The sequence below is a fragment of the Odontomachus brunneus genome, unplaced genomic scaffold (genome assembly GCF_010583005.1).
Source record: "Odontomachus brunneus isolate Ranch 3 - 2012 unplaced genomic scaffold, Obru_v1 Obru_scaffold_161, whole genome shotgun sequence".
NCBI lineage: Eukaryota > Metazoa > Arthropoda > Insecta > Hymenoptera > Formicidae > Odontomachus > Odontomachus brunneus.
This window is the reverse complement of record NW_022639611.1, coordinates 411,114-422,443: the sequence shown is the minus strand read 5'-3', so window position 1 is coordinate 422,443 and position 11,330 is coordinate 411,114. Positions and strand designations below refer to the sequence as shown.

The 11,330-nt window shown below is 34.8% G+C and overlaps 2 protein-coding genes across 4 annotated transcripts; one reads left to right on the top strand and one right to left on the bottom strand.

Moving 5' to 3' along the window:
* The first annotated feature begins 3,115 nt into the window (after positions 1-3,115).
* On the top strand, positions 3,116-5,561 carry LOC116850941. The gene is made up of 6 exons (XM_032829820.1): positions 3,116-3,262; positions 3,617-3,752; positions 3,871-4,059; positions 4,163-4,346; positions 4,842-5,047; positions 5,308-5,561. The coding sequence occupies exons 1-6, from the start codon at positions 3,233-3,235 to the stop codon at positions 5,526-5,528; spliced, it is 966 nt and encodes a 321-aa protein (XP_032685711.1). The 5' UTR covers positions 3,116-3,232; the 3' UTR covers positions 5,529-5,561.
* Positions 3,371-8,983, bottom strand: LOC116850940 (protein ANTAGONIST OF LIKE HETEROCHROMATIN PROTEIN 1-like). Of its 3 annotated transcripts, XM_032829817.1 has the most exons (3): positions 8,500-8,979; positions 8,138-8,358; positions 3,371-6,810 (listed from the first exon to the last, which is right to left on the bottom strand). In XM_032829817.1, exons 2-3 carry the CDS (start codon positions 8,348-8,350, stop codon positions 6,112-6,114), a joined length of 912 nt encoding a protein of 303 aa, XP_032685708.1. In that variant the 5' UTR covers positions 8,351-8,358; positions 8,500-8,979; the 3' UTR covers positions 3,371-6,111. The 3 variants fall into 3 exon arrangements, with proteins under 3 accessions (XP_032685708.1, XP_032685709.1, XP_032685707.1); XM_032829818.1 differs by having other exon boundaries at positions 3,371-6,695; positions 8,138-8,983; XM_032829816.1 differs by having other exon boundaries at positions 8,138-8,977.
* Positions 8,984-11,330: the final 2,347 nt, after the last annotated feature.

Below are 11,330 nucleotides of genomic sequence, written 5' to 3'. Positions count from 1 at the left end.
AAAATAAATATTTATAAATATTTATCTAATAACTTACTAATATTGTATGCTGTCTGGGTTAATACTTTAAATCTTAACAGTACTTTGTGTAAGTATTTCATCACTTAGCAAAATATTATATATTAGTATTTAAATATTGACAATGTTCTGCGTAAGTATTTTATCACTGGACGAAGTATTACATATCAATATTTAAGTATTGAAATCAGTCATAAGGTAGGATTTGTAACATTAAATATTGAAATACTTGAGTACCAAAAGCTGTATTTGAATCACAGAATATTACTAAATACTGTACTTTTAATACTGAAAATAAGTAATTAATCAATGATTCTTAGTATGATATTTCTATAAGGGGACGCTTTATATTCTCACTTGGTATAAAAAATTCTTTGTATCTAGATAAAAAATGAAAGTGCATAGCCATGCAGGTGACATTACAAAATATTATGAGGCTTCCCAGTGAGTAAGGTCGACGTCTACTAGACGTCTATATGAAACGTCTATCTACCCCCTTATAGAAATATCATACTAAGAATCATTGATAATTACTTATTATCCAGTATTTTTAATACTGAAAATAAGTAATTATCAATTATTCTTAGTATGATATTTCTATAAGGGCCATCTACGTCTAATCTAGATTAAGATCTATATTGACTTAAAAACGGTTCACATTTAGATGTCTAATAGACCGTCATTTCGACGTCGATTCGACGTCTTTTCGATGTCGATCAATAAGTTATTTCTCACTAGATCATTTCATAAAAATAACTAATTCCTAATTTTTTGTATATCTTATAAACTGCTAGAAACCAAAGATTGTCAAACACACGCTAAAACTTTCGCGAATCCTGCCTCGAAAATTTCGAATTCGAAGTAGTCACCCATCCATCTTAATTGTGTTACTTAATCTGACGATCGAGCGGCACGCGATGTTCCAATGACTCCAATGATGTTCTTACAATGTATATTTACAATGTTCACAGTATATTATAACGTACTAGAAAATACACGCGTTAATTCGCTTGTCTATTTTATTTAATATCTCTAAAGTTTATGTAGTTATTTGCAAAATGACTTTGACCATTCCTTCCAGTTTAATGTTTTTCGAGTAATCTAACATTCCTATCTTTGTAATACTATAATTAAATCAGAAATCTAAAAAAAATTGACGTTTCCACTTAGAATAAATTTATTATACAAAACGCGCGCTTTCCTAGTGAGAAATGATTTATTGATCGACGTCGAAAAGACGTCGAATCGACGTCGAAATCGTCAAATAGACGTCGATCGATAAGTCATTTCTCACTGGGATATTAGACGTCGATTCAATATCGAATAGACTTCTAGAGAGATTGTAAATAATCGACAAAATAAAATTCCGAAATTTTATCGAAGACTCTCTTTTAATGGTCAATATATTATGAATGGATTCTAAAACATTAAAATTTACTCAAAATAGAAGACGTCTAAATTGTCATTTTTCTAGACGTACATTTAGACTAGACGTAACTTAGACTTCTCTGACGTCGGTTAGACGTCGAATCGACGTCTACATTCTCGCTGGGTTTCACATAACGATTTCAAGGGCTACGCTAAAGGAAAAGTTTGAACTACGAATTGATTGCATGCGTGCTGGTGTATATCTGATTATTAGGACTCATTTACGTAAGATGTAGAGTACCGATTCTCGATATCGTATGAATGAGATGCGCAAGTGAAAATCGTTTAGTTCGTTTATATATAATGCTAATTTTCACATGTTCATTTTATTCGCACGATGTTAAAAATCAGATCCCAGGACGCAGCATGCAGATCACTAGCTTGTCGCGACAGCCAATGAGAAGCGTCAGAGGTAACCACTTCAAAGTTATTATAATTTTTTTTTATGCAACCCATCAGTTCGTAATGTCGAGGATTTATAGGGTGTTTACGATAACGAGAGTAGAGCGAGTGAGTTCTGGATCAGAATAATATAATCTCCTACCTATAACTGTAATATTCTATGGTCTGCTCTTGCTCCTGCTTTTGCAGTCTCATGAACACAGGAGCAGATCAGGAGTTTGTCTCACGAACAACAAAGGATACCCTGATAGCACATGTTGGTTTTATATACATTTTATAAACGTATGTAACGTTTTATTATCGAAAATATATCAAAAATATATCAAAAACATTTCTTAAACGACACGTGTTACTTGGGTAATGTATCATACTTAAAGTGTATTAATATTTTATCTTAAATTTATACTTAGATGTGAGTTTTTAAGCTGAATCAAGATTATAATATGTCACGTATTTCATATGGTTCAATTAAAATAAATTAATCAAGCTCTTTACAATCTTTAATAATTGCAATCTGATCATCTGACGTGAGACAAGTTTCAAGTAATAACTATTAATACAGATACATTAGGCATTAACACTCTTTGTTTAAGGAGAGTTTGAAAATCTCAAATAATTAATAAACTAAAATAATATGTTACATAAATCTTTAAATAAAGAAGATAAAATATTAATACACTTTAAGTGTGATACATTACCCTTTGTTTTTCGTGGGACGAACTCTTGGGGCCCGATGCTTGACGATGTACGAATGAAATACGTAAAATCTACGCGAAAATCTACAGTATATGTAACGTGAACTACACATTTTCGCATGCGTATCTCATTCGCATACCGTCAAGAATCGAGCCCTTGATCTGTTTCTGTGTTCATGAGACCGCAAGAGGGGTGGGATCCGATTGACCACGATACGATTGAACACAGATTATAATGATTGGTTCGACCTAGTAATTCACTAGATAATTCTTTTCATCGGTTGGTTGTGTCCAATCATACCGTGGTCAATCGGGACGCTCTCCTGCAAGAGCAGGAGCAAGAGCAGATCATAGAATATTACAGTTATAGATGGGAGATCATACTATTCTCTCTCCAAATCTCACTCGCTCTACTCTCGTTATCGTAAGCACTCATAATGTTAGGGTGAAGTCCCATGGAGGCAGCGTACGGCGTACCGGTGTATGGCGTACAGGAACTAGACCAATCACAGGCTTTACGCCCGTTTCGTTACGCCAGCACGGATGTTACGCTGACTTTTGTAGCGTTCCAACGTTACGTTACACATGTACACACATATAGTTAAGATACATGTTCCTAACCTAAATAAAAGAGTTACATTATTAAAAGCAACACATAATTTAAAATAGTTTTTAAATACAATTTTAAAATGAATAAAAACCAGTCAGGTTGTTTCTTAGTAAGTATCAGTTTATAAAATTTTTCATACAGCGTGACATATAAACACAGAGTTAAAAGAAAACAAAATAAAAAACACATTTATAAATTAGAATTAATTCTTTTTTGGTTTTTTAGGATAATATCTTTATCTTTATTCTGAAAATTGATGTGGGAGCTTTTCAACTACGGACACTGTGTTACACAAAAGCATTCTATTGACTGTATATTACCTAACAAGATATTTTCGAGAATTTACAGTCAATAGAATGCTTTTGGGTAATACAGTGTCCGCAGTTGGAAAGCTTCCATTATCACCCTTTGTCTGGTAAATACACTTTAGGAAGTATATTAATTACAAAAAATTTTTGTTTAGAACATAAAATGTGGTTATTGCGGCTCAATACTAACCGTCGACACACAAGAACAAATTTTGTGTCACAATTGTTTTCAAAAGTATGATGAAGAGAGACATGCTATATCTATAAACGAAGACTTTGTTGCAATTATTGGTAAATGTTGTAGTAATAATTCTTGTTGTAATACTTTATCTTCTTTAAAACATCCATTATATCACATACATAGGTTTACGATGTTAAATTTAATATGCAACTAATTGTATTTTTACAGTTGAAGCCAGCAATGAAATAGTATCAGAGGACACTAGCAATGAACAGTACTCAACAGATCACCGTGATGAGATGCTAATTAACATTGTACAAACAAAACCAGCATTATGGAATTTCCAAATTCCACTTAGGGAACGGACAAAGGCGAAAAAGAAAGCGCTGTGGAAGGAGGTTGAAAATATGTTAGGAGGTTTGTATAAATATATACAAAATATTAAATAAATAAGTAAAAAGTTTGCTAAGTACAAGCTACAATCTATTTTATGAATAGTTAATTTTGTTTATGGTTACAGGGCTCTTGACTATGGATGATGCAATGAAAAGGTGGAAATATCTAAGAGACTGTTATGTGCGTTACAAACGGCAAATAAACACGTATGTTCCAAGTGGATCTGCTGCACAACCGAGTAAAAAACAGAAAGTATTCCGCTTTTATGAAGTCATGCAGTTTATCGATGATCCATTGGAAAGTGCACGGTATATATTTATATATATTCATAAATTATTAATGATAAATAGTGTAAATACTATTACTAATAACCAAAGAAACATTGAAAAGGCTCGTTCTGAATACAAATCGAAGTATCGATATAAGGGCCGTAACGAGCGACACTGGATGTTCGTGTGTGTGTATATATATAATACCGGCCTATAATTATATTTAAAATATTTATACAAAGTGACCCTACCAAAAATTGTTAAATCGAACAAAAAGTCTTAAAAATAATATCATTTATTCACTAAGTATGTGTGTATATATATATATATATAAAACTTGCACCTAATATGATCTGAGCATTAAAGTTTTGTTGCTTACGATTTTTGATTGGATACTTTAATTATAAAAATTTACGATAATCTACATTATAATTGATCTTAATTTCATAATATGCATTTTCATATTTTTTTCTATACTTACTAAATAATAGGTATTTATATAGATAATAACATTCAATATATAAAAATTTTTAGAACTGTCAGTAATTTATCCGATTGCGATGAAGCTGCTAATAGCGTACAAGAACAGGACGAACTTTCCTTATCTTCAACTTCAACAACAAACAGTACATGTGAAAGCAGATCATTACCTTCAACTTCAACAGAAAAGAGCATATATGAAAGTAAACAATTGTCACGAGCTGCACGACGGTCACACAGTTCTACACCCAATATAACATGTAAAATAATTTTAGCTTTAGTACATCTTAAAGGAATATAACAAATAATCAATCTAATTATCTAGTCAATATTTCTTAACTTTGATTTTATCTTCAAATCGTTTTATTTAAAAAAAATATTGTAGAATACCATAACATTTTCTGCTAGAAAAACCTCAGAACATGTAAAAGTCTTCACAAACATTTGGAGAGTAGGTTTATTGACTTTAATGATATAATCTATGATTTTCTTTCATTAATGTAATGAACTATTGTTACAGCGAATGCATCTAGTGAGTCTTTTATGTCGGAACTACGGGACAATCTTAAAAATGTTCTGAATACTCCAGTTTTACAAAAAGATGCCGTTGATTATTTTGTAGCTTGTTTATCAGACGGGATGCGAAAGCTATCAGATAAAAAATATCGTTCATTACAAATAGCAATACTGCAGCTTCTTGCAGAGGCAGAGAAAGAGGAAGCCAAAGAAAATAGTGTTTAGTTTTATTTATGCTATATTTCATAATTTACATTATGAAATCATTTACATTATTTTAGATTCTTGTTTATCTTAATATTGAATATTCTTGTGTTATTTAAACGTTGTTTTTGTTTTACTTTATAAAGAATTCAATATAGAATGCTATTTAAACGGTTCTTTGTTTTACTTTAAAAATAATTCAATATTGAATACTATTTGAATGGTTTTTTTTTTGTTTAGCAACAATTCAATATTGAATGTTATTTAAATTTTTTGTTTTAGTTCCTAAAAAAATCAATATTATTTTAATTTAATATTATTTTAACATTTTGTTGTAGTTTATCAAAACTTTTAAGACTTTTTTATATTCCTTTGTATGTATACACATTGAGATAAATACATGACATTAATAAAAATAACATTTCAAACGATTTCGATAAAAATATAGATATATATTACATCAGAGTATAATTGATAAATCAATTATAATAAGTAATAGTAAAAGTTTGAAATATATATTTTATTTTTCATGAAATATAGCATACTTGTTTTTTGTTTGGAACAAATAATAAAAGAATATTTATTTTTTGTATTTTTGGGTTTTTTAAAAATTATTCTGCAAAACCTTTTCCCATTGCCATGGAACCGCACCGGTAGTTTCAAAAAATGTTGCAAAATCATCTCTTATTTGAGCACTACTTTTCGTTGGTCTACTTCTGTCGAATATCCCTACATTTTCCAAACCTGTCTCACGCAATTCCCGTTCATTTGCACTTATTGTCATATATCTTCTTTCCGTATGCGGTTTGTTCAATTCTTCTGATATTATGAAGTTGTGTAAACATGTAGTCGCTTTGATTATTTTAGTGGTAGTAGGAATGCTAGCAATTATCGGTTTACGAAATATTCGCATCCTCGCAGAGAGTATCCCAAATACATTTTCCACAATTCTGCGAGCTCGACTTAAACGATAGTTAAATACATTTTTGCGTCTATCGAGCCTACCACTTCTAGGATATGGCCTCAGCATGTATTGTGTTAACGGAAACGCTTCATCACCGACTAGCATAAATGGTAAACTCTGGCCAGCATGTTCCACAGGTCTTGGTGGAGGAATTGACAGCGTACCGTTTTGTAATCGCTTGCCGATCTCGCTAGCATAAAATACTCCACTGTCACTACGCCTTCCTGGAGCACCAATGTCCAGTAATGAAATCCGATAATTTGCATCAGCGACAACCATTAACACCAAACTGTGAGTGCCTTTATAATTATAACATACCGAACCACTATTCGGAGGTGCCTATATATATATGGCGGTTCGGCGTCTCCCGGGGGTGCGTTCGTCGTTGCGCTGGGCGCAACAGCCGACACCTCGCGTCGGGAGACGGAAGCAGGTGCTGCAGCCGCGGCAACTGTTCTCGGCCGCGCCGCGAGAGTTCGCGTGTGCCGGGTTTTAAGGAAAGTGCTTGCGTGGCGCTTTTGTTTCAGTCCTTCTTCCGTTCTCGCGCCGTATTGTGTGCAGGTCGGAGTTCGTTCCGTCCGTTCCGTTGGCTTTGTTCTCTGTTCTCGGTCGACGTACGTGCCGTGCGCCGCTGTGTCTCTTGCGGTGCGCTCGACGTTACCCCGTGCTCGGGTACTGCGTGTGCGTGTGGGCGTTCGGTGCCTGGCCCAGCCAGCGAGGCTGAGAGGCCCTTGAGGGTCACCGCTCCGCGGCCGGCGATTCCGGTGTCCACGTGTTGCGCACGTGCTGCGCACGTGGCCGTCCGTTCAGCGTGCGCGTTACCGCGTACCCGCGTCGAACCCGCGTTGCCGCGTACCCGCGTCGAACCCGCGTTACCGCGTACCCGCGTCGAACCCGCGTTACCGCGTACCCGCGTCGAACCCGCGTTACCTCGTACCCGCATTACCGCGTACCCGCGTTACCTCGTACCCGCGTTACCGCGTACCCGCGTTACTCCGTACCCGCGTCGTGCCCGCGTTATATCGTACCCGCGTTCTGTCGTGCCGCGACCAGCCAAGCGAGGCCATCGCTCTCGCCTTCTTCGTCAGGCGCTGTCGCCCTGTGAGAGTGCGTGCGTTTCGCGGGTGTCGTTGAGGCTCAGGGCGCATCGTACCGCCCATGAGCCCGGTCGTCGCGTGCAGCGGAGGCAGGTGCATATGCCGTTATCATTCTTGAGTTCAAGTTCTGCCAGCCACGTGTACAGACCAGGCTACCTGCCCTCGCTCACGTGCGCGCTCGCTCGGCTGTTCACGTGATCGGCTGAGGGCAGACGTCTCAGCCAATCACAAACGTTTCTCTACGCTGTGTCCTTAACACGTCAGCGTGACTTTGTTTATTTGCGCAACCGTTTCCGTTGTATGTGTAAGAGTCCGTTTTCTTTGTTAACGCGTAATAAACTTTGACGATGTGTCGTGCTGAAGTGGGAGCTAGTGTGTGTTACTGTGACCCGAGCTTTCTCCTGTCCACGGAGCTGTATTCCGATTTCTCTTAAATTATTGTGGCAGCCAAACGACTAGAGGCTATCCCCACATATATATATATATATATATATATAAAATTAATTGTAGCACTTAGAATTTCGTCTAATTTGTCACAAAACAAAATTGTTAAAATAATAGAAATTTACCTGCAATGTTACGTGTTTTCCATCAATTGCTCCAATGCAATTGGGAAAATTACACTTTTCTTCAAATTCACTGGCTATTCTTCGCCAGTTATCTTCAGTTGGTTTCAGGAATACCATATCTTTTAATGTATCCCATATTACTTCGCATATCTCTGATATTATCTTTGACACTGTATTGTGTCCTACACGAAATGCATAAGATATGGATGTCATACTATCTCCTGAAAATAAATATCTCAAACAGATTTGAAGGCGAACGCGTGCAGAAATTGGTTCACGAATAACACATTGTTTCTGTATATGTGGTGAAACAATCCGCAACAGTTTTTCAAACATTTCCGGTGTTACTCGGAAATAATTACAAAATTTTTCTTTGTCTTCGAAAATCATTTCTTGTATTAGATTGTTGCTATCCCCTTGCGCTAATCGTCTTTCGACATTAAAAATTGTTCTAACCCAAAACCTGCGAACATTGCGTCTTGTACAATATCTCTTTTTCTCTTCAGCTCGCATTAATTCGTAGATAACGTATATTTGAATTAATTTTTCTCGAATAGCCTCTTTACATAAATTACTTTCCGGACATTTATAAATTTTTAAATATTTTATTAAATTCATTAAAGCAAACTCAGAGTCCAACATTTTGATAAAGTTATGCACATTTGTTTTGACTTCTTTTATGAATGTATGTGTTAAAACATTACGCTGAAATTTCCATCGAGAGTCCCATGGGGCGTATTTACGCCGGCGTAATGATCAATAAGCCAATCACAAGCTCGCTTGAATATTCATTTTTAAAATGAGTTTTAAAAGAGACATTGCGATTGGCTTGTTAATCTTTACGCCGCGTAAATACGCTCCATGGGACACACGATGTTTGTGCTGGCGTAACGAAACGGGCGTAAAGCCTGTGATTGGCCTAGTTTCTTTACGCCATACGCCGGTACGCCGTACGCTGCCTCCATGGGACTTCACCCTTATAGTGCCCTGACATGGTGGATTTTTGCATATGCATCTGATTCGCACGTGATAAATCGGTACTCTACCTAGACGTCTTATGTAAATGAGCTCTAATGACCATATACGCCAGCACGCGTGCAACCAATTCGTAATTCAAACTTTTCCTTTAGCGTAGCCCTTGAAATCGTTATGTGAAAGCCTCATAATATTCTGTAATGTCACCTGCATGGCTATGCATTTTCATTTTTTATCTAGGTACAAAGAATTTTTCATACTAAGTGAGAATATAAAGCGTTGTCTAGGTACCATTGGAAATCGTCGGAATCGATTTGGATCCGACGTCTTGCATTTTATGTAGATGGGCTTTTACTTTTCTATAACGTCCAACAGTAGGACTGAAAAAAGTGCTTATAAGTTTGTGCTTACAAAACGAACGCTTTTTTCTTGTTATAGCTACGTTATGTTTGGTGATTTCATCACTGCAACAATTATTCTATCCTTGTTCATCAAGAGAGAAAGAAGGACAGAATAATGCAGCAATACGAGCGTCACTGTCGGAAAATACTGGAACTATTCTACTTATCATATGATTATACAGGGTGTCCTAAAACCACCGGAATTGCTCTTAATGATAGATTCCTTACAATATTTTAAGAAGAAAATTCTAATATAAAAATGTCGAGGCTATAATAGCTTTTAAATGGGAAGCGATTATATTTAACGAATGGCAGAGCTGAGATTTCGCGCGCTCAGATACGGAAAAATGACAAATGCAAAAAGTGCTCCTATTAATGGGGCGCTCTTTTTATGATATTATTGTCATATAAATTTGCAATATGTTTTCGCTTCTCTATGTATTGCATATTAATACATTTTTTCACAAATAAAAGATGTAAAAACTAAAGGCATATCAAAAATAATTCAAGTAAAAATTTGCATATTTCAACTTGAGCTGTCAAAGTCATCGATTAACATTATCATGAAGGTGTCTATGCTACGCTGTGCGAGACAAATAAATTGTAATAGAATTAATAGTTGTTTATTTTGTATTTTAGAACATTTTGGAATGTTTGTAACGAAATATAAATTGCAATGGTTTTAATAAAAATCAATTTAAACAATAATTATAATTCAAACGTATTTAATAAACCTAAATTTAACACACTTTAAAAAATTAACACTTTTAACATATTTAATGCACTTTAATAACAACAAAACAGTTTAACAGATTAAATAACAAATTAAAATATTTTTTATAATAAATATTCAAAATGTCCCCCATCGCATTCAATACACAATTGTGCGCGTCGCACTCTTATAGAAATATCATACTAAGAATTATTGATAATTACTTATTTTCAGTATTAAAAATACTGGATAATAAGTAATTATCAATGATTCTTAGTATGATATTTCTATAAGGGCAGTAGACTGCTTGTTGCGTTTCTAATCATGTTTGGTGTCGTTGTGGCGATTGCTTCAACAATTTTGTTTCGTAATTCCTCGCGAGTATTAATTGGTTCCTTGTACACATATTCTTTAATATGATCCCATAAAAAATAATCCGGAGGCGTCAGATCGGGTGAGCGTGCTGGCCAACTTATAGAATCACCACGTCCTAGCCATCTACCCGGAAATTTTTCACTCAAAGATTGGCGTACACATCTCGTATTATGTGGTGGTGCACCATCTTGTTGAAAGACAAACCGTTGCCGAATATTTAGTGGAATATTTTCCAACAATTCTGGCAAATTATTATTTATAAAATTTTGATAAATATTGCCATCAAGTCTTATGGGCATTTCAAACGGTCCAATCTGTAATTTAATATGTTATAGATATTACATAAATATACAGCGCATAGTCATCTAAAGATGGGTAACCGTGTGACACAGGATCGAATCCATGCGATTCTTACAAATAAATGAAACGACACAAAATATGAAATTATAGTTTTTTTTTTTTATTATTTAGACAAAATAATACTTTATTATACTGTTCTCAATCTATTTTAATTAATAATGATTTTTCACTGAATTTTTCTACATTTTTAATGAAATACTATTAAAATATTAATGAAATTATAGTGAAATTTTAATGAAATTGGGTCAAAATTGTGAATTTTCAAAAGCATTTCAGCAGAAGTTCATTATATTTTCAATAAATTATTTCCATCAGATACAAATGTCTCAATTGAGATCTTACATGCGAATTTTTGCGGAAACGGCATTTA